Genomic DNA, 22,963 nt, shown 5'->3' on the forward strand with positions numbered 1-22,963 from the left:
GTGCGGCCGGCTCGATGGAATCATACCATGTTTACTTCGACCTCTAAGCCCAAATGGGTTTTATTCCTCAGTAATACCAGGGAGCTCTCAACCGGAGGAGAGAAGAAAATGCTTCCTCGTCCCCGAGAAAGTTCCCCTGGGTGCTGTCACAGTGTCTACAAAGCCCCCCCCCCTCCAGCGTTGTTAATGGAGCGGCTGCAGGCCGTTTCTCTTGATGACATCCAGCTCCGGAGGAGAATTGTTAATGCTTAAAAATCTCAACTGAACTTCTGAACTGAACTTCCACAGTCAAGGTCAAGTGAAGACGGATTTAAATCAACTCGATCTTTCACCTGCGAGACGTTTGCTCCGGTGCAGTCGATCACGTCCCTTCAGCTTCATCACTAACAGTCCTATTGTGTCTCTGCAGGTCTTTAACTGACTATTTAACACACGGCTCATGAGCAATGGAGCTAAACACAAATGAGCATGAGATCAATTATCTTAATTCAAATATTCTATAATATGAGGATTTTTTAAAAAGGTAGAAAAGTTTTTTTTTTTCATTTTCTACTAAATGAATAAAATCTGCATGTGTTATGTATCTACTATTTTATTCATATATTTCACTGCTTTTGTGAAACTAAGCGACTAATTTCCATCATCAAAACAGTTCGACCACTTGAGTAAAGTGATGTTTTCACAAGAGATGTGAAGAATTTCCAAAATCAAGCTTTAATTTTTCAGCTTTCGAGTCTTATTTTATGACATCGGCGTCTCGTTATATGGAGAGCTGAGATTGTTCTGTATGTATCTTAAACTCAAGAGCCTTTAAAGGGTGAATTTCAATTATGTAAAATCCATAAATTGGCCTCGGGGTCCGGAGGGTCGACAGCAACTTGCGTTACCTGACGATGTTGCCGGAGTTGACCTCGATGGTCCAGGTGCACCTGAGGTTGTTGTCGTAGGGGAAGGGATAGCCCGGCGAGAGGATGCGCCCCGTCGACTCGCCCTCGAAACTCCCGCCGCACTCGGCTGCGTGCAAACACACACGAATGAACACAAATTACACACAAAAAACCTGCAAAAAAATGCAAACTCACAAGAGGAAATAGAGACACGCAGAAATGTTGGTCACAAACACAGAAACCGCTGCGAGATCACTGAAGCTCGAAGTCTACAAAGACGACTAATGAGCAACAGTTTAGGCTCTGCTGAGAAGGAACTATTTGCTTTTTTTTCCAGCAGGTAATGGGACTGAAAAACAGGAACAGGAACTTCCTCTCTGAGCAGAAATAGCCGCAGATGCAAAACTTGTTTTGCCTCCTAATGATGCCGTTAATTACCTTTAAAAACAGACTGTGAGTCCAGACCATGCATGTATGGGGCTGAGCTTTTAACCTGCAGGAGGACGCTGCTGCAGCCGTTAATGACTGAATATCTTATCATTCAGGCTGTGTTGTCTCTCCCCTGGCTATCGTCTCACCCGTCTACATTACAGAACAAACGGCACTTAATTAATAGGAAAATTGCATTAGCTTGCCGCGGTGGTAGGCTGTAATCAGTAGCATAACACGGCAAATGTAAAAGTCCTTGACAGGGGGGCCGAGATGTGGCCCTGGAGGAACGGCTGGAAATACATGGAGGTATTGGAGATACAAAGCTCACCATTAATATATTGTGACCATTCAGGGAGATCCAGCGCGGTTAAAGAGTTAAATCAATAGACAGTTTTATTTTCTGATGGTATTGAAGATAATGAAAGAAGAAAAAAAAAGGAACAAATGCATGTTGCATTGAAAGAGGCAGTTGGACACGTTGGCATTTAAAGTGCAATTCTGAATTTTCTCCCTTGATCCATCACCGCGAGACATCAGGAAGCAGACAACACCTTCCAGACGCCAGCAGCGAGCAGGTAATAGCTTTATCATTCATCTTGTCTCAGCGGATTTTGAATAAGAAAGGACAGCCGGGACTGTACTTCATGTCCGATACGAATGCACGCAGATAGTTTCGCCTTTTACGTCTCCAAAATAAGTGGCGATGAAACGGCGAGTAGCTAAATAACACGGGGCTATGAATTGCACATCACAGTAAAAGTGTAATTGCGATTGAGATTGCTTCAGTGTGGTGTGCGAGATGACTCCGTGCATACAGCAATAACTGCACAGAGAGATCAATGATTTAAAAATAAAACAACCGAGCGCTTTAGATATTCCCTTACAAAATGCCAAAGCAGTATATTTTCTTTCAACACAGTTCAATTAAGTAGATACGACGTCGGGATAAATCCTCGGGATTAACAGCTAGCTGAGCAATGTTGACCGTGTGCCTGGCCTGAATAGTAATAAACGAGGGAGGAAGAGAGAGAAACAAAGATGGAGGGTGTAAAGACGAGCGTGCACGGGAGAGCAGGATTACCTATGCACGACGGCAGGTTGTTGTCCCACGCCCTTCTGTCCCCGGTCATGCACCTGAGGACGCCCCGGCCGTGCAGCGTGTAGCCCTGGTCGCAGCCGAAGGTGATGGCGCTGCCGGCGAAGTGACCCTGGTCGTCCACTTTGAAGCCGAACTGCGGCACGCCGGGATCCTCGCAGTGGGACAGCTCGAAGCCTTGGACGAGGGCGAGCGAGGGAGAAGAGAAGGCACGGGAGGAGAGAGAGAGAGAGGGAAGAATATATGAGAATGATGTAACACGGAGACCAATGAACACACGTGAACACATGTTTTTATCGCCGGTATTAAAAGCCGTGTCCACATTGGAGGGCGGCCATTGTGTACACCGAGAGCCACGGCCGCCATTTATATGACAGTCACAGTTATACTACTCGCGGCAATAAAAGATTCCTTTTGGACGGAGAGCACAATTAGACGGTCGCAATTAAACGTTCAATCGAGCGTGAGGTGAGGGGGGGGGGGGGTTTACCACGAGGAGCAGCACCCTCCCTCTCGTGAGACCGCTCAGCCGGGACGACGAAGGGGAATGAAATAAACAAAGCTGCAAAACAAGGAAATGTTGCAATAACTCTTTTTGGACTCGGGGCCGTTGTGTTGTGTGCTTTTTTTTGTCTGTATTTCAGGAGCTAAATGGAAGTGTTCTGCTATGCAGCAACAGTGGCCGCACATAAAAAACCCAGCGCTGATTTACGCTCTCTTCCCACAGCGAGGTCCGTGGCCCCCGTGCCAGATGTTATGGCAGTATTACAAGTGTCATGCCCGGCATAAATCTCCAGCAGTTACTGCTTCACATTTAGAAAATTACCCCCCGCGGTTTTTTTCTTGGGGGGCGAGAAGAGTCGTGAAAACATGATTCGATAACATGTTCGACAAGATTTAAGATGCCAGATTTATGAACGCCACGCCTCCTCTCCTGGCCCCGCTCGAGCTTCTGCACGCCAAAAAAAGAGCCGCAAGAGCCAGTTAGGATGCAGAGCGCCGGCTTACGCTGTGGTGCCGTTTACCTTGTGCACATCCGAGGGGAAAAACAACAACGGAGAAATGAAATCCAATCACGCGGCGATTAATTACAGCTAATTCTGTAACTCAGAAGCCACCTCGTAATTAAAGCAACATCTCGTCTGAACTAATGGCGGTAACATTTAGATGCCGACGGCAATTATTTAGCGGTTGTAAACGAGACATATAACTGATTGATGATGTATTTTATTATTGTTTTCGCATTTGATTTGTTTCTTTATTTTAGTTTTATTTTGAAGCACATGCTGAACGGCACTATAGTAAAACTGTTATGTGTGAAACTGTTTGCACCTGGAACATTTGGTGTAATTATCACAGGCGAGTGTGAACCGACTTACTGCACAGTTAGCGGGGAAAAAACTTTATTTCCTATTATATCGTTCAAGTGAAAACAGCACTTGGCCTCGCTGCCATTTTCACTAACTATGTTGAATTCTAGCTTTTAAAAAAAAAGAAAAGAATTTCCGAGAGCTCAATCGCAGGTGAAACACAAAAACACTTTAAATTGGGGCGCAAAATGCAGAGTCACCAAAACATCCCGGCGTCACAGTAATAAATTAGAAGCGGTTAGCAACAACACACAGTCAGCAAAGCCAATTAGGGGGAGGAACAAAACCCATCCATTACTGCTCCACTTACAGCGACGATGGCGCTCTGCATGTACGAGCGTATGCGCTAACATGCACGATGCAAACTCTTTGCTAATGCACACACAGCACGCTGATTTCAAACAAACCCAGAGATAATACACCTTGTTTTAACGAGATGCAGTTAGCCAGGCAAGGGCGCTAATTGCAGAGGGAGGGTGAGAGGGGGCAATGTAAAAAAAGAGGGTGAAGGGATTCACATCAAGAGAAGCCGAGAGGGAGGGAGGGAGGGAGTGAGGGAGGGAGGGAGGGAGGGAGGGAGAGAGAGAGAGAGAGAGAGAGAGAGAGAGAGAGAGAGAGAGAGAGAGAGAGAGAGAAGAGAGAGAGAGAGAGAGAGAGAGAGAGAGAGAGAGAGAGAGAGAGAGGGAGGGGGAGGGGGAGAGAGAGAGAGAGTTTCCCTGCAGGAATGGCGTGGATACACCATGCTGTGTTTAATGGATGCCCCCGCAGTGAAAGCCGGGTGATGGTCAATTAAAAAATGTTCTTTTAAAAGTCTGCGACTCGAAGTGATATGGAAGCCCATTCACGCCACCGTGATGATCACATTCAGATCCTCTGAGTCATAATTATGAGATACTACCTCGTAATTTTGACTCATAATAATAAGATATTAAATCGAAATGATGACTTAGCATCTCTTAATTATGAGATATTATGAGATGCCAAGTCATAAATATGACTAAGCATCTTATAATTATGACTTAGCATCTCTTAATTATGACTTAGCATCTTATAATTATGACTTAGCATCTTATAATTATGACTTAGCATCTCATAATTATGACTTAGCATCTTATAATTATGACTTGGTGTCTCTTAATTATGACTTAACATCTTATAATTATGACTTAGCATCTTAAAATTATGACTTAGCATCTCATAATAATAACTTAGCATTTCTTAATTATGACTTAGCATCTCATAATTATGACTTAGCATCTCATAATTATGACTTACAGGATCTTATTTTTTTTATCAAAGTGGCAGGAATGAGCTTCCATATTTTAAATTGGGGTGCATTTTGCGCCCCAATTTAAAGTGAGTCCACATTGGCTCGTGTTTTTTTTGTTTGTTTTTTGAAGCTCTTCTCCTCCAGGCGGGCTGAACGTGACTCACTGTGGTACTGGAGCCTGAACCCGGCCGCCGTGGCCTCCTGGTCCGAGTAGAACTCCAGCCACAGGAAGTTGGAGGTGCTGGTGAGCGACAGGCCTTGCATGGACGCGCCCGTGTACGAGCCCAGCAGCGCGGACGCGCCGTCTTTACCGTCGTACACCTGGTCCAGACGAGAGGAGGAAGAGACGATGGAGGGTTTTAAATAACCCGCAATGAAGTAAAATTAGATTATTAAGAATTAAATATTAATGCTGGAGAAAGATTCACACTGCGTTTTTATACTGTTTTATTCAGAACATCTATTGGAAACCAGAGTCCTGGATGAGATATTAAACTTTTATTGGACTGATCGTAATTATGAAGAAAATATTTTACTAGAACTAAAATTCAATGACTTTGGAAACCACAAGAAAAGAGGAAGATACTTGAGGTGTTTCTGTATTTTTTTACTCATATAATTGCATTTTTTTTCCACAGATTTTTTTTATCAGCGTCCCTAATTTAACTTATTTGTTGAATAAGTTAAATTCCCAGCGGAGTTATTTTTGTACAAAAAAAAAGGAAATACATGCCTCTTCCTTTGAAATACCGTCTTGTTTTGCTTCCCCCTGTTCTTTAAATTAGCTCTCCATTAGCATGTTGTTGTGTTTACACATTTCAGATGTTCAACAAAATGCCTGAATACACACGAGTGTTACTGCGTCGACACAACTCAGACACTAGAAACGCTGATGGGGGTACAATGATCTGTTAATTGGAGCATTAGACAAGACATCTGCATGCCTGAAAAAAAAAAAAAGAAGCGCGTTCCAGCTGTGAAGCGGAGGCGACGTCGTCTTTTGCATCACATTTTGTGGCGCTTACCAAAACTGTTAAAATGCCCTTGAGCGAAAGAAATGAATCCTTTCTTCACAAATGTAAAAAAGCTGCTGCTGCTGTTTGACCTATAAGTTGACTTTTCAAGTGTGCATTTTGCCCGCAGCTTTCCGTAAAACCCTTTTTTCATTTGTTTCTGGTTTGTTTGTAATGAAACGAGCACCAGTTTAATTAAACCAGACAAGTTGATTGAGTTTTTGAACCGTTAGCTTGTGTTTCCCTCGTCCTCCTCACCTTCAGGACGTCGCTCTGAGCGAGGCTGAAGGCGCCGGCGGTGATGTTGATGCCTTTGCCCGTCTGGACCCGGATGCTGTAGACGCACTCGTGGCCGTCGTCGTAGTTCATCGGGTAGTTCGGGGACAGAATGACGCCCTCGTTGTTGGACACCGTCGACCCGCACTCCGCTGCGATGAAACACAAACACACGGAGAGAGAGGACAACAATTAATGTATTTGTTCTACTGAAAGAAAAAACAAGCGCATGCCGTCATCAACGCGTCATCTGTGCATCAACGCGCTCGGCGCCGCACGAGGCCGTTACATTAATTTAAAGGCCGAGACGACCTCTGACCCCTCGGGGCCGTGCGGCGTCATGACGATGTTGCAGCGGCGCAGCGAGACTAGCGATAGCATGACGGCGCCCCCGCGGGTCCTCTGGGGCGCTCGGCCTCGCAGAACTTATTTGGGACGAATATATCAAAGTTTGTCGCCTATTTCTATTTAATTTGAGAGTTTAAGTCTCCTCTCTCGTACCAAGTACGTCTCCGAACGACTTTGTGCTCCTGATTACTTTATTTTTCATGAAGCAGTAAATTCAAGGCGCGAGGTGAGCGAGTAGAGAAGCTGTTTAGCTCACTGTCATGGAGGAGAAGTGACAAACGGAGCCGGCTTTAATGAAAAATCACTCCAAAAATTGTATTAAACTAAAATTGCCTAACTTAATTATCATGTGAGAGCGAAATGACTCACACAGGTTCTAAAATGTTTTTATCTGATGACTTATGATTACCTTTTAAAGATTGTTGACATGTTTTTGTGTCTCATCTCTGATACAACACATTAGTTTAACTAAATGGAAGGTTGATTCTTTATGTTTTGGTGCCATTTTAAGAGGTTTATGCATTTTTTGGATGATTATTGGGACAATACAGTGAATTAAAATGATGTTGGCGATGGAGAAATGTTCCATCATGCCGACAGGGAACGAGTTGGACTGACACGATGCCTCGCTATACGACGAGATCTCTGGAGATCTAGAAGTCATTTAAATGAGTTTTTCTGGGACAAAGAAGGTTGATTTCTTTTTAATAAAATACAGTACAGTGTAATAGTCACTTCACATGACCTTGGAGCATCCTTCAGTGGAAAATAAATAGTTTTAAAAAGAGCACATGTATTGCCTCTTACAGCTCTCAACATGGCGACGGCTAAAGGCGCTAACAGTGCTAACGGCGGCGCCGCAGGTCGTCCTGAATGTCAGGACATTCCTCCACTTCATATTTACATTGCTAACAGTCGTGTTGCAGCTATATTAATGCTCTGAATATTATTTTCTACTATATTATTTTCTTTCTCTCCCCAGCAGCTCACTTTGATATCACAGATCTGCTTCAGCAGATCAAATCCCACACAGAGTTCTTTAAACACTCGTATCTGAGCCAAACGCGTCTAAAACATGACTGGCTGCAACGCGCGCATGCACAAGCAGGAAAGAAAAAAAGGAATTAAAGAAAGCAGCTGACCACGTACCCACACACCTTGGCAGAGGGGCGCTCCACATGCGACGGCCGCCTCCCAAGCACACCACCTGCCTCGCCCCCTGCAGGCGGTACCCGGTGTTGCAGTCGAACGTCAGCGCGTCGCCGATGCCGAACCTGGAGCCCGTGTGCCCGCCGAACTGGGGCGACCCGGGGTTCTGACAGGGTTCGAGATCGTACTCTGGAAGCAAGATATGGGCCACAAATAAACACATAAATAATAATAGCGCATCGTTAATACTCCGTTGGAATGATTTGTTGCTTCGGCGCCGCTCGCTCGCTCGAGTTGACGCAACTCTGAGTTCATGCAGAAGCAAAGCAGCAGCTCATGGAGATTAATTGCTCAAGGACACTTCCTCAGGTTGGGATTCGAGCCAAAAGCTTTGAAGCCCGGAAGAAGGATGGGCTCTCCGCGAACTACAGGCCGCCTGCGAGGAGGACTACTGTACCTCGTCAGCTGAGACGCAGAGGCGGAGCTTAAAGAAAAGAGCGTTCCTCCAACGGGCTGCGACGTTGAACTAAAAGTACAACTATGGACTCCACCGCGGCGGCGTCCCGCCTCAGGATGGGACGACCCGATGGCAAATTTTTATTTCTTATCTAAAAAGGTTGCGAAAGGTTAAAAAATACATTAAAAAAAAATTATTATTCCAATCAAGAAATCTATAGATGCTAATTACAATGCATGCAAGGACACACACACACACACACACACACACTAAATGTCATGAATATTCATGGCTGCATAAGTTATGCTTCACTTCAGCGAACAGCAGGCAAACATTTAGCCAGCATGCTCATGAAGCTCCTCTCTCTCTGTCTACTTTACTACATCTCTCTCTCTTCCTCTCTCTCTCCCTCCTTCTTCTTCCCTCTCTCTCTCTCCCTCTTCCTCCCTCCCTCTCTCTCTCTCTCTCTCCCTCTTCCTCCCTCTCTCTCTCCCCCCGCCCTCTCCATCACCCTGCTCACTCAGCATCACCATCTGTCTCATCTTTTTTCATCTTCTTCTCACTATCCCCCCTCCCTAAAGCCTCCATCTCCACCTCTCTTTCCCTTGGTCTCTCTCTGCATGGGGGGGGGGGGGGCTATTATTTACACACAAACACACACACACACACACTCACACTCTCTCCTCGGTCCTGAGGATACTGACCCACATGGCATGCTTTGATGCTCCTCCCCCATCGCAGTCAGCCTCCACCTGCGTGTGACCTCGTCGTCTCTTAATGATCCTCCTCAGGTCGGCGCCCCGGCGGCGGCGGCTAGCTCCGCCTCCGGGGTGCCGGGCCGCCGTTTCCAAACCCGCAAACCGCTACGCAGGCTTTAGAAAGGCGGGAGCGCTCTTCATCTCATCTTTAAGCGAGCCGTCTCTCCCTCAGTCGCTTTTTTTGCCACCTCGCAACGCCGCCGCCGTGTTGCCAGCATCCCTCACTCCACCCGATTCATCCCCCTTTTGAAAGCTTTACTCACCCATCCTGTCTACAAACCTTTACACACACACACACACACACACACACACACACACACACACACACACCCCGCCGGCCTCCGACAGGCAGACCCCACGCACGCGGCCGTCGTACCAGAGAAGGAGATGTTGAATCCCTGCAGCGAGATGGAGAAGTCGGAGATGAAGCGCAGCTGCGCCTTGAAGTTCCCGAACAGGCCGGCGTTGACCGGCGAGGGCTTCTCCGAGCCGGTGAGCCGGGCCAGCGGCTGGGCGAAGCTGCCGTTCTCCGTGATCAGAAGGTAGTCGTGGTGGTCCTCCAGGTGGAAGGAGTAGAAGGTGAACTGCACACCTTCAGGAGGAAGAATGAAAGGCGTCCCGGCGTGAGAGGAAACACAAAGAATCACTGATGTCGGCTGGAGAGGAGAAGCTTTAGTTTGACGGGTTGTCGGCCGCAGAATGAAATGTAAATTGCGACAACCTCCAACTGAATACGACTATTATTCAATTTAAATGTAGGCTATCGTTTTCAAGAACGTCATTATCGTGATTAAACATCAGTTGTATTAATTTGGGTCCAGCTTTGCTGGAACAGCCGTCTGCAACACACACATTTTTCATTCATTAAATGAAGGCTTTAATCCTCGCAGCAGCGCTGAGAGCATACTGAAATGAATCCTGCTCAAATTATCATACCAAAATGAAAAGGAGGGGAGGGGAAGGGAGGACATCTGACACATAACAAGAGACACAAAAAAGATTAAACGCAATTTCCAAATGCAAAGTGAAAAGCAAACTTGCAGGGGAAACTAAAAAAAAAAGAAGATTTCCAGAGATTAGAACTGCATGTAATTGAAGCGGCATGTCCGTGTGCAGCAGTCAGTTCCCTTTCCCGCTCTTTGGTCTGCCCATCATTAAAACTCCACTACAACTCATCTCCAACTGGCTAATCATCCAGATTCACACCAGGAGAGAGAGAACGTCACCAAACGACAGGAAATCTGACGCGGCAGCGAAGACCAGACTCTGGGTTGTTCATCAGGAGTCTGCATGAGATGACCTGCGTCCGGACGCGTCCGGACGCCCTGCGTCCGGACGCCCTGCGTCCGGACGCCCTGCGTCCGGACGCCCTGCGTCCGGACGCCCTGCGTCCGGACGCCCTGCGTCTGGACGCCCTGCGTCCGGACGCCCTGCGTCCGGACGCCCTGCGTCCGGACGCCCTGCGTCTGGACGCCCTGCGTCTGGACGCCCTGCGTCTGGACGCCCTGCGTCTGGACGCCCTGCGTCTGGACGCCCTGCGTCTGGACGCCCTGCGTCTGTTTCCAGCTTCCTCCTTCGTCCCGTCCGTGACGGCCAGTTGGCGTCTTCTCAGTACAAACACGCGCGCCGCCATTTTCTAACGCCATCTGTTGGTGATGACGGCGTGACGTCGTCCGCTGGGCGTTTGGCTCGATTGATGAAAAGGAAAAAGTCCCAAATGGCCGTGAAATAAATAACAAAAAATAAATAAAACATGAGATGATTGATCGTGGGCTCTTCGTGAAGCAGCAATTATATTACAGGAGCCAAACGATCAATTCATCAAGGGGAGGGGGAAGAAGAGCGTTAATCCCTAGAGATCAAGGTGTGTGTGTGTGTGTGTGTGTGTGTGTGTGTGTGTGTGTGTGTGTGTGTGTCTACAGAGGTGCATTATGGGGCACATGTAATGTGTAGTTGTGATTAAACTCTCCAACCTGTTGCCCAGGTTCTGATGCAAGTAGACTTTACAATAGCTTTTCAGTTACTTATCAATGACTTTAAAATTACTTTTCAATAGTTTTTCAATGACTTCAATGACTTTTCCATGACTTCAAACCGAATGTCCATGACTAAACATTGTGATATCTCGGTGTGTACATGAAAAAGTGAGAACCTGCAGTTCAGTAAATTGAGGCCGTGCCTCTCTAAATCATATTTAATCAGCCAAATTTGGCCCCGATTAAAAATGTGATGTGTGCAATAGATTCTCTTCATCACTCATATCTATAATTAATCTAACTTGTTGATCATGCTTCAGGGTTTTAGGTGAGGTCTATACACAAGCCCTCAGCTTCCAAAATTTGCAGGTTTTTTTTAATATATATGAGGTCTGATTGCTAATTGCCCCCACACTAAATCAATTTGGCATTTTGAATAACTTACACAGTATTAGGCCCCGTGTTGAATTTGATTAGAATTAGTCAATTAAACAATTAAAAAAAATTCAGTTGCTATTTGGATGTTTAGTTGCGGGAGCGATTGAGTTTTATTAAATGTTATTAAAGCACCTTTAAAGGATCAAATGTTGTTTATCACATGTGTGAGTTTGGTGTTATAATTAAGAAACATATAAAATACAGGAATACAGAGGAGTCACTCCTCTCCAGGCTAGTGGACACCTTGCTGGCAGAATGGAGATCTTCTTCTTCTGATATCAACTATCATGTATAGACATGAAATAAAGGTGCTAGGATCAATTGGTAATGTACAATTATCAACATATGCTGTTTCAATAAGCCTTTTGAAAGCAGATAACAAGTACAGAGCACAGGGATAACGCGGCTACGAGCTCGGGAGCAGAAATAAGCTCAAACGATAATCATAAAAGGTCGGCAGAGCTGCTTCCTGATCACATGACTGACAGCGAGAGCCGCGATAGTGGAATTAAGCGAATAACAAGATGAATGATATGAGAATTAAACAGAAACCACACTCGTCTTCACCGGGTGAAGCACCGACTCGTGGAATTAGCTCGGTGAAAGAAACCGCGGGAGAAAGAAAGCGTTAAAAGCAACTGAGGAACGTATGAAGCCGCGTTGCTGAAGAACTGCCGATAAAGAAGAAGAAATTAAACCCATTTCTCAGATACCAGAAGACATTTTAAAAGGAAGCATGCAGCGGCGTCTTCAATGAGTAATATTATCCACACATATTATGGACATTTGCCAAAAGGAAAAAAGAAGAAGGAGTCAGTACATTCAAATGATATTTGCTTGAATCGCTTCTTACTTTAAACTAATAAATCCTGGTAATGTTGGTGTAATCTGCTGAGGGGGCGTCGTGTTAATTCATGGCTTTATAATTTGGTCGTTATGAGGACTATTGGATGTCAGCGTGGTAACGAGGACCAGAGGAATAAACCTGCTGCAAGTCTGCAAAATAAAAACATTCCTTAAGCTTCCTCTTGTGTGTTTTAGGTTTTAAATGCATAAAAAAAACACATAAAATGTGTTTATTGCATCAAGGCTTTTTGACCTTGCAGGAACCTCTACTTCAACTCAATAAAAGGATATTTTAACCATAAGGTTTGCTTGATTGATTGTTGTTTTTTGACCTTGATATTTTGTGTTTGTATTAAAGCTTTATTGCTGAAAAAATGACTTTTTAGCCTTTCTCTTGAAGTAAATATACACAAGTCATGTTGACCCGTAACACCACAGATGTTACTGTAGTTAATAATATTAAAATGTAAAAATAAATAAAACAAACGTATTTAAGAGATGTGTTCTAATGCCCCTCAGTAATATTCAGGTAACACAACAACCTTTTATGTATTTATAGGATTCTCTTGAGGTTCATTTTAACATGTTTTAATAGAAGTGGACGAGTATCCGGACAAAATAAAGGCCCAGAGGTCCAAACCAAAAATATTAAAACACACAACAACATTTTCATGGATAAGGAATCGTAACAAGGTCACCAAGAGATGAGGAACAACTTGATGATACATCACTGTTTTACTGTGTTTTACAGCTGATTTAAGACACGGGTCAAAACCCACCCGCTAACACAAGAGATGCTAACAGAACGCTAACACAAGAGATGCTAACAGGACGCTAACACAAGAGATGCTAACAGAACGCTAACACAAGAGCTGCTAACATAAAGCTAACACAAGATGTGCTAATAGAAAGCTAACACGAGAGATGCTAACATAAAGCTAACACAAGAGCTGCTAATAGAAAGCTAACACAACAGCTGCTAACATAAAGCTAACACAAGAGGAGGTTTAAATCAAAACACAGTTGTTAAACTGTACTGTAAAAAGGGATCCTGGCGTGTATATTTGTATATTTGTACATTTTGGAGGAAGTATTACTGTAAGCTGGTGACGCTGGCTCACCTTTCCCGTGGCTGACCTCCACCGTCCAGGTGCAGTTCAGGGAGTTGGGATAGAGCTCCGGGAAGCCGGGGGACAAGATGATGCCTGCCGGTCCGCTGATCTCCCCACCGCACGACGCTGAGGAGACGACGGGAAGGCAGTGAATGAAAAGTGGACATTTTGAAATGAACCAATGAATCCTTCACCTGAAGACAGAGCAGCCAGTGGAGATGAATAATGCATTCAGATCACGTCCCATGCTATTTTTATGACGACCTGTAGTTCTGCCAACACAACGTTACCCCGTCAGAACCTGCCCCACTGCCAGGACATGAATTATTCATCCATTCATCCATACTTTCCACTCCTACGGAGTCTTGAACTGCAAAGCATTGTCAGAAAACTTCTTTACAATTCAGAAGAACTGACAAAGCAAATGCAGCTGGATTAGAGGCTTTATTTTGATCGACTGATTTTTAATTTCTTTCCGAATAGAAACAGGAAATAAACTTCAGGCTCTTTGCTGCTGCACGGCCGTCATTCACCCGTTCACCCTCACTCACACGCTGATGCCGGCTTCCACCGTTCACACAGCTTATGGCCACCTGGGGTTCACAGGGTTCACACACTTTGACCAAAGACTTTTCCATCACTTTTCCAGGGCTTTTCCAGGAATGTTTAATGACTTTTCAATGCAATTTTCCATGACTTTCCATGATTTTTCCATGACCTTTTTAATGACTTTTTCGATGGCTTTTCCATGGCTTTTCCAAGACCTTTTCCATGACATTTTCCATGACTTTTCAATGATTTTTCAATGACTTTTCCATGACCTTTCAATGACCTTTTCAATGACCTTGTCCATTACTTTTTTCAATGACTTTTTTCCATGACTTTAAACAAAATGTTCATGAGCAAACATTGGGTGAAATGTGTGTAAACAGTAAAAAGTGATAAAATGTAGTAAGCCTGGAAATGAGCATTTTACAATTCTGTGGCTTTTCCAGGTTTTCCATGACCGTAGGAACGCTGTGTTCAGCGTCTCGACCAAAGACACATGGACATGGACGAGTGGAGCCGGGGCATCGGGAGCCGCGTTGCCTGAAGCAGCAACATCGTTGCCGCGTTGCCTGAAGCAGCAACATCGTTGCCGCGTCAGTAATATGACTCTCACGCATGTCGGCTATTGATTTTACTGCCAGGAAGCTCCTTATCTCATCAAAGGAAGCTAATGAGACGAATCGCTGGCGGCCCGAGAACCGCGAGGTTAACGCCGAGAACCGCTTGAAGGTTAAACGGTCAATTTGGATATTGTTCAAATCCAGCAACTCATTTCTGATGTCGTCACTGTGTTTAAACTAAAAGGTCATAACCACATAAAGGGCACGGCTTCTTTCATTTTAAATGGCGTTGATGGAAACTTACAAGCTTCGTTTCCTCCTGTCGTACAATGTGTGTGTGTGTGTGTGTGTGTGTGTGTGTGTGTGTGTGTGTGTGTGTGTGTGTGTGTGTGTGTGTGTGTGTTCTTTGGCTTGAAGGCCCATAAAGTGGTGCCGTTAGAGCCAAATATCCGGCCGCCTTCATAAAAACTGCAATTGTTGACAAATATCCGAAGTAGAACTCTTGTGCATGTAGATATATTTTCAAAGTACTGACTGTCAGAAGATGTTTATGGAGGATCACAGAGCAGCCTGCGGCTCCACAGCTGCACACACCCACCCCCCTCTCATGCTCACCCCACCCACCCTTGGGCCCTCCACCCAGCACAAACCACATCAAGGCCCGAATCCTAACCCACCAACAAAATTATATCCAATATTTTATTAATGAGACCCAAATTACATAAAGTCATTAAAAGTGAATGAGCTTGCTTGGAAAAACGATCTACTTTAGAGGCTCTATCGGGGCGAAGCGCCAAGGCATCTGGCGGCGCTCTGGCACACACCTTGGCGAGAAAAATGGACCCGACGCCATGAAGTCCATTAACGGGACGACTGTCGGGCTGAAGCTGCATCACACGGCACTGCATCACTCGCATGGTACGGTGGGATTCACTGGAGGTGCCACGATACGGTTTTATTACGATACTTTAGGACTGAGACGATATTAAGACATTATCGCAATACTGTGGATTTGTCACAATATTTTACTATTATCGCGATACGTGATGTTATCGCGATACGTGATGTTATCACAATGCTTTGGTCCCGATGCATTATTATCACAATACTGAGATTTTATTGCGATACTTTAGTCACGATAGGATATTATCACGATACTGTGATTTTATCATAACATTTTGATTCCGATGCAATATTATCACGAACCTGTGAATTTGTCACTAATTGCACTATTATCACGATACGCGACGATATCGCAATACTGCTAGATTATTGCCATGCTGTGATTTTATCACAATACTTTGGTCCCGATATTATCAAGATACTGTGATATTATCACAATACTGTGATTTTATGATACAAATTTTATTCCGATGCCATATTGTCACGATACTGCGATATTATCGCGATACTTTAGTCCCAATGCAATATTTTTGCGATACTGTGACTTCATCACAATGCTTTTGTTCCGATACGATATCATAACGATAATGTCACAATACTCCCATTTAGTCACATTACTTTAGTCTTTATACGATATTATCGCTATATTGCAATAGTATCACGGTGCTCTTATATTATCACGATATATATATTATAATATATTATATTAATATTTAGATATTGAGATTTAATACTTTTTTCAAGCACAAATTGTCCCCAAAGGAAAACCTCGTCAACATATTTGATCATCATAATGTTTTCAGTCTGTTCACGTCACTTCATTCATGTTTATGGCAGCAAAATGGGATTGTCAAGCAGACAAACTGACCAACAACTGTCATGAACGCTGCAAACACCTGACAAACTGAACGGTCTACATACTCGCCAACCTTTGCATCTTTTTTTAATTCGTTATATTCTTTCAGCCGAGGGAGCCGTGACTTCAAGAGACGTCATTCACGGGTTTACACTGCAACAGTAATTGGCACAATTGTCCTTCAGTGCGCTTTCGAACAGCACAACGAGCAAAAACTGTGCAAACACAGCCGGGAGAGGGAGATTACGCGAGATATTACGACTATCAGGGACACGCTGAACGTCAGGCTTTGAAGTCGAGCGTAATCTGTCTCCAGTACAACATGATTCATCACACTCCAAGTTAGTTGTTCACATGAGGACCGGCTCTATTTGTTGAGTGAAAAAGCAATTGACAAACTTGTGTTTGGTTAGTCAGACGCGCTGTAGGCAACCCGTAGTCACTAATGCTCGTGTCGTTGCCAACGAGGCCATGTACGGGGTTTTTTTATTGTTTGTTTTGGAGGTTGAGGAATAAAATATAGCAGCGGCAGCAGCTGCTGCAGGAACCCAGTTACCTTCTGAAAACCTCATTTAGAAACCTCTTGCCAGTTTCACAGTGGCAGCATCCCTTGTGGCTAAAAGTCTCCAGACGATGCAGTTCATTCTGTGCAAATGGATTTATTATGTGTGTTTTCTCAAAAAATAACGCCGACATCCCGATGAGCTGATGCGACGCCGTGCAAAATTCAAATCAGTGCTCTTAATGACGAGAACGGCGGCACTCGTATTTTATATTTACTCGGCTCTGAGGTGATGAAAGGGCCATGTATCATGTCATGGTGCCAGTCGGTGCAAATTTAAGACCATACAAACTAAAATCATTTACAGATATGAGTAGTTTTTACTCAAAGAACGAATTGTGCCGTCATGAATGAGACTGCAGCCGGAGCTGGAACACGTGTGGTGCATGTGGTGCATGTGGTGCATGAGGTGCATGTGGTGCATGTGGTACGTGTGGTGCATGTGGTGCATGAGGTACATGTGGTACACATGTGGCGACTGTGCTCAGTGGTTAGCATGTTGGTCTGTCGGTCAGAGGACCGGTGGCATGCGTACCGTCACACGTGGGCAGCGGGTGGCTCCAGAAGTGGTTCTTCTCACAGACCAGCGGCTCCTCGTGGCTCATCCTGTAGCCGGGGTCGCACTGGAAGGACACCGTGGAGCCGATGGACAGGTCGTGGCTCAACCGCAGGCCGTTCACAGGAATACCAGGATCCATGCAGGAGTACGTGTCCAACGTGACCACTAGAGGAGATAAAATCACAACAGGTTCTTGAATCGGGTTCAAATGAATCTAAACTGTTGAGTTACATTTTTGTTCACAACCTTTAAACAGAAACACAACCTATTTTTAGGCTTTTTCCTCTAAAATGTCCTCCCCAACTCAGGTCCAACTCTAAAAAAATGACTTTCAGGATGATTATTAGTTTGAAATGATGAAGCTGTAAAGTCCAACAATAACAAACCAGAACACAACATGTGAACATTCAACACGTGAACATTCAACACGTGAACATCCAACACGTGAACATCCAACACGTGAACATCCAACACGTGAACATCCAACACGTGAACATCCAACACGTGAACATCCAACACGTGAACATTCAACCGTTACTGTGGCTCATGGTGATATTTACCACAACACACATCCAGTTGTGTATTAACAGATTTGTGTACTGAGCTCAGTAGTTCTGAGCGATTGTTTTTTTTAGGTTCGCTCTCTTGTATGCAAATGAGGAGAGACTGTTGAGCGACGGAGGTTTATTGAAGTCATACAACATTTATGAAAAATGGGATGGCAATTCTATTTTTGCAATCGGCAAACTTTCTAGGCCACATTTATACAAAAAAAAAAAGTGCAGCGAGAACCTTTGATGTCATTACAATCATCACAACAATGACAGGTCTGGGTTTGCATGAATAACCGAGAAAACAAGTTTTCCAAAGGAAGCGCTTTACTTTGACTTTGAAATTTAGAAAATTAATACTCACTTTTATTTACCCAAAAGTATGTAAAAAAATATAAATATTGAACAACATGACGCACAAAAGCAATATTTTTATCTATTTTACAAGTTAAGACTGAAGAAAAAATGCACTATTGATGGCGGATATGTGAGAGTTTCTGTGTGAATGACCTCCATCGTGTTATTGGTTCCTCTCGGCATTAAAGTAACGTTAAATATTCCAATTATGGTTTTTGATGCACTAGAAACTTGTGGATTTTAGGCATTTAGACAGTTATCATCTCATCGGTGAGCAGCAGACACTAAACCACAGCAGCATTATCAGAAGCTCTCATTTCAAGTCGCAGTTTTTCCTGATTTGCAAACAATAAAAATGAACACGTAAGCATTAATAATTATTTACATTTGTCACCGGGTACTGGCAGTTTATTAACCTATCCATATTTCCAGAGACATCTTTCAAAGCGTGTATAAACGGAGCTGTAACTCAGAACAGAGAAGCTCAGCTGCCGCTCGTTGTCGCCTTTCCTTCCCTTCGGGAAGTCGTCCTGCTTCTCGTCCAATTTGCAGCAGTTTCAGGTGATTGACCCCGTCGAGGGACTCTGACATGTCGGCGAACAGTATCCTGTTCATTGTGGGATGTCTGGCATCGGGGACGGTGAGCCCAGCAGGAAGTGCATTTAAAGGGGCGGCACACAATGTGAAACGGCAGAATCAAACGCTGCCAGATACACGGGAACAAACAGTCTGAACATTGTCCGGCGGCCCGTTGTAATTCACTGTGATCCGCGAGGAGAAGAGCGGCGCTTCTGCTCGGTCAGCAAGCTGTTTCTTTTGGCCGCGTGGCACACAATTATCAACAAGAAGTGACTCGGTTAAACGGAGAAGCAGAGCTCCATTATGAGGTGTCGTGATGGACATTAATAACCTGGACAACAAAACCAGGACTATTCTCGTGTGATCACCGGCTCGTCCTCTGAAGGGAAGCTCGCCTCGCGCTCCTGGAGGTAATATGGGATATTTTTAGGATGAAAACATGAATATCGCCTGCAGGAGTAAAACATACACTGAATATTAGGCCTGACTATGAATTGATAACATGTTGTATGTTTTGTGGTTTGATAGTTTTGCTCCGTTGATTCACAGCTTAATCCACAACAACCTTAAGACCAATTTTACAAATGAACTGGTTTCCCCCAAAGCATTCCAGCAATAAGAGGTCCTAAATTGCTCTGGAAGAAGCTAATATGAATCTTACTGTTATTGCTTTTCAATCGCCTCAACAACAAACAAAATAAAATGCACTTGAGAGTGAAACATAATAAGACAATGGCGCTCGTGGTTTGCTTTCAGTCAATAATACAGACATAATAACAAACTCTGGCTCATGAATCACACCTGAGTGACGGGGGCAGCGGCGCTAAATGCAAATAATCATGAAGATCGCACGATGTCCAGAGCATTTTAGCGATTTGATTCTGATTTCTCAAAGAAGAGAAAATTAAAGGGAAACTCTCCCGAGAGCAGCGGGGTATGAGCCAATAGTTCTCCTCTATCACCCAGATGTTCTGTTCACACACAAGCTTCCTTCACAAGCTTACACATTAAAACTCTGGGCTTCTGTTGCACCTGACGAGGGACAGGAGAGTGCAAAGCAACACGTTTAGCAAAACAGAGAATCAGAGGACGTGGACTTAGAGAAGCTCCCTTCAAGTCCATTGTGGAGCGCTGCACTGAACATTTTGTGCTGTGTAGTTTCAGTGTGTATTTGCAGTTATTTGCACAGTTTTCCTCCACACTATTATTCAATAAGCTGCATTGATTAAGATGTAGAGCTGCTTTATCCTCAAGTTTGGCTTTGAGAGCTATTCCCTCACCTCCCACACTTAAGGACCTAAAGGTGTTTTGAAACTGCTGCTCCACCTGAAGTAACTGTGAGGTATCTTTGACGCTGGAACACTAACGTAGAAAGTACTTATTCTATCAATAACGTTAGGTGTATTTTACCCGATATAATGTACCTGATAAAATACACTTCTCATCAAAATATATTAAAATACCATGTTTAATAAGACACGCCCACTTTCAATAAGACACGCCTACCTTCAATAAGACACGCCCGCCTTAATTAAGACACGCCCACTTTAATTACGACACGCCTCCGTCTGTGAGCAGCATGAAGCTACTTAAATTAAATTTAAAACACCATTATGTTTGGATTTCTGTCTTCCTTTTGCCTGTTGTTGACATATTAAAAATTGATTTAAGGCTATTGAATAACATGAAAAGCCCAAAATATAAACGCTCTGCATTCATAACTCCTGATCGTGAAATCCTCTCACCTTCAAAGAATATCTTGAATCCGCTGTTTGAGCGGCTGTTATCGGTGGTGAAGAGCAGGTACAGGAAGTTGCTGCTGCTGAACAGGAACTGAGGGACCTGGGTTCCATTGAACGAGCCAATCAGAGGAGAGAGCAGGTTGGCGCCGTCGTGCACTTCCAGGAAGTCGTAGCTGAGCTCAGTTTGAAACCTTAAAAAAATAAAAGAGAGCAGAGAGAGAGAGAGAGAGAGAGAGAGAGAGAGAGAGAGAGAGAGAGAGAGAGAGAGAGAGAGAGAGAGAGGACACAATTATTTGGTATTCATTACAAAACATTAGTTCTGCTCCGACTGATTAGACAGTTTTGAAGCCGTTTAGCCAGTTTTTTGTCTGGAGAGAAGATTCTAATTTTCTGGAGGCAAATGAGAAGAATTAGCTGAGTTCCTGCAGAGCCTCAAACAAGTGACGATGCAGGTGTGATAGTCCTGTCAAACACACCGTCAGATCATTTCAGGAAGAAGCCACGCCTCTTTTTTTGTTTTAATGCAAAGAGATTAAAAAGAAGAAGCCGCATGAACTCGGCTTATGAAAACATTCCCTCGTTTGAAGTGAGGAGGATAGAGAGAAAAATAAAATCATAAGGAAAGTACCTCTTTGTGTCTTTTACAAAGGAGTGTGTCAGCAGCGAGGAAGCGTTGATTATAAAATATGAACATTTTATGGTTTCGCTCCTTAATGGTTAGGAAATAAAGATCTTAAGGCAAAAGACTTTTTTTTTTCTTATTATTTTTATTGCAGCTCTCTGAGGAAGTGAGCGGGGAGCCAGTAAGCAAAATAAAGAATTACTCAAGGCTTTAATATTTTTAGAAACTAGGTCCAGGACTGTTTCCACCTCGTCTGACTTTCTATTTCTAACTCGGGGATAAAGAAACGCCTTCTGTGTGTTCATACATTCATACTGTCTGTGTGTGTCTACTGTACATGCAGGTACGTGTATGAATAGTACATGCAGAGCTGTGTGTGTGTGTGTGTGTGTGTGTGTGTGTGTGTGTGTGTCTTTTTCCTCCACGGGTGAGTTGTTGTTCGCTGTGGCATGAACCTGTCAAAGCTGATCTTGATGGAGCTCCCCGGCTCGGCCTCGATGACCCACTCGCAGCTCAGGGAGTCTTTGTAGTAGCCCGGCCAGCCCGGGGAGAGGATGACGCCCGACGGCCCCGAGTAGTGACCCCCGCAGGGGGCTGGAGGAGGAGGGAGGAGGGGGAGGAGGAGCAGGGAGGTGGAGGAGGAGGGAGGAGGGGGAGGAGGAGGAGGAGGTGGAGGAGGTAGAGGAACAGAGATGATAAAGATATGAATTAGACAGGTAACTAGACAGGGTTCATACACATGTCGCTGCTGCTAGCTCTCCGCTGTAGGAAGCTAGCTGCTGCTAGCTCTCCTCTGTAGCAAGCTAGCTGCTGCTGCGAGCTCTCCGCTGTAGGAAGCTAGCTGCTGCTAGCTCTCCTCTGTAGCAAGCTAGCTGCTGCTGCTAGCTCTCCTCTGTAGCAAGCTAGCTGCTGCTGCTAGCTCTCCGCTGTAGGAAGCTAGCTGCTGCTGCTAGCTCTCCGCTGTAGGAAGCTAGCTGCTGCTGCTAACTCTCCGCTGTAGGAAGCTAGCTGCTGCTGCTAGCTCTCCGCTGTAGGAAGCTAGCTGCTGCTGCTAGCTCTCCGCTGTAGGAAGCTAGCTGCTGCTGCTAGCTCTCCGCTGTAGGAAGCTAGCTGCTGCTGCCGTGTCCCCGCTGTCTGCGTCGGGCGTGGAGTCGGGGCTGGTCCCGCTACCTCGTGTGGTGGTCGGGGAGCTAGCGGAGAACTAGCAGCGGCGCTAGCTGGCTAAAGCGGGCAGTGGCTTGTAGCCCAACTTTTGCGGTTTGCCTGCTGATATTTTGAGCGTCGTTCTTTTTAAAAGCATATTAACTCTTTCAAACTCGACGTCATGAACACATGAATGTACAACATTTACATGACTTTTACAATACTTAATTTTTTTACAGACTTTTCCAGGCCTGTAAATAACCATTTAAAACTGACTTTTCCAGGTTTTCCATGACTGTAAGAACCTCGCTAGATGAGGAAGGAGAGAGAAACTTATTTGTTTTAACGATGATACCACTGCAATCTTTTTGTGCCCCTCGTGAACAACATTGAGAGAGAACACATACAGGATGAGTCACTAAAGGGCTGCAACCCTGTAGTGGAGCTGCGTGTTGCACATAACCCACGCATTTTTATTATAGGTGCTCTATCTGTTATATCTTTTCCTGACTCAGCAGTTGACACATCTGCCCGCCAAACCAACCGCACAAT

At 44.6% G+C, this 22,963-nt stretch overlaps 1 protein-coding gene across 1 annotated transcript in view; it reads right to left on the minus strand.

Moving 5' to 3' along the window:
• LOC137799537 (CUB and sushi domain-containing protein 3-like) overlaps positions 1-22,963 on the minus strand; it is a gene marked incomplete at its 5' end in the record, with an annotated part of 388,544 nt that overhangs the window by 126,619 nt on the left and 238,962 nt on the right. Inside the window, 11 exons of the mRNA XM_068596333.1 lie at positions 333-421; positions 888-1,014; positions 2,401-2,592; positions 5,220-5,376; positions 6,327-6,496; positions 7,842-8,030; positions 9,433-9,648; positions 13,438-13,554; positions 17,394-17,582; positions 20,650-20,837; positions 21,724-21,862. Of these exons, the coding sequence (XP_068452434.1) occupies positions 333-421; positions 888-1,014; positions 2,401-2,592; positions 5,220-5,376; positions 6,327-6,496; positions 7,842-8,030; positions 9,433-9,648; positions 13,438-13,554; positions 17,394-17,582; positions 20,650-20,837; positions 21,724-21,862 (1,773 nt within the window). The remainder of the gene's footprint in view (positions 1-332; positions 422-887; positions 1,015-2,400; positions 2,593-5,219; positions 5,377-6,326; positions 6,497-7,841; positions 8,031-9,432; positions 9,649-13,437; positions 13,555-17,393; positions 17,583-20,649; positions 20,838-21,723; positions 21,863-22,963) is intronic.

The sequence above is a fragment of the Clinocottus analis genome, unplaced genomic scaffold, assembly GCF_023055335.1.
Source record: "Clinocottus analis isolate CAN_PGR_092001 unplaced genomic scaffold, fCliAna1.0.p SCAF_36, whole genome shotgun sequence".
NCBI classification, from domain to species: domain Eukaryota; kingdom Metazoa; phylum Chordata; class Actinopteri; order Perciformes; family Cottidae; genus Clinocottus; species Clinocottus analis.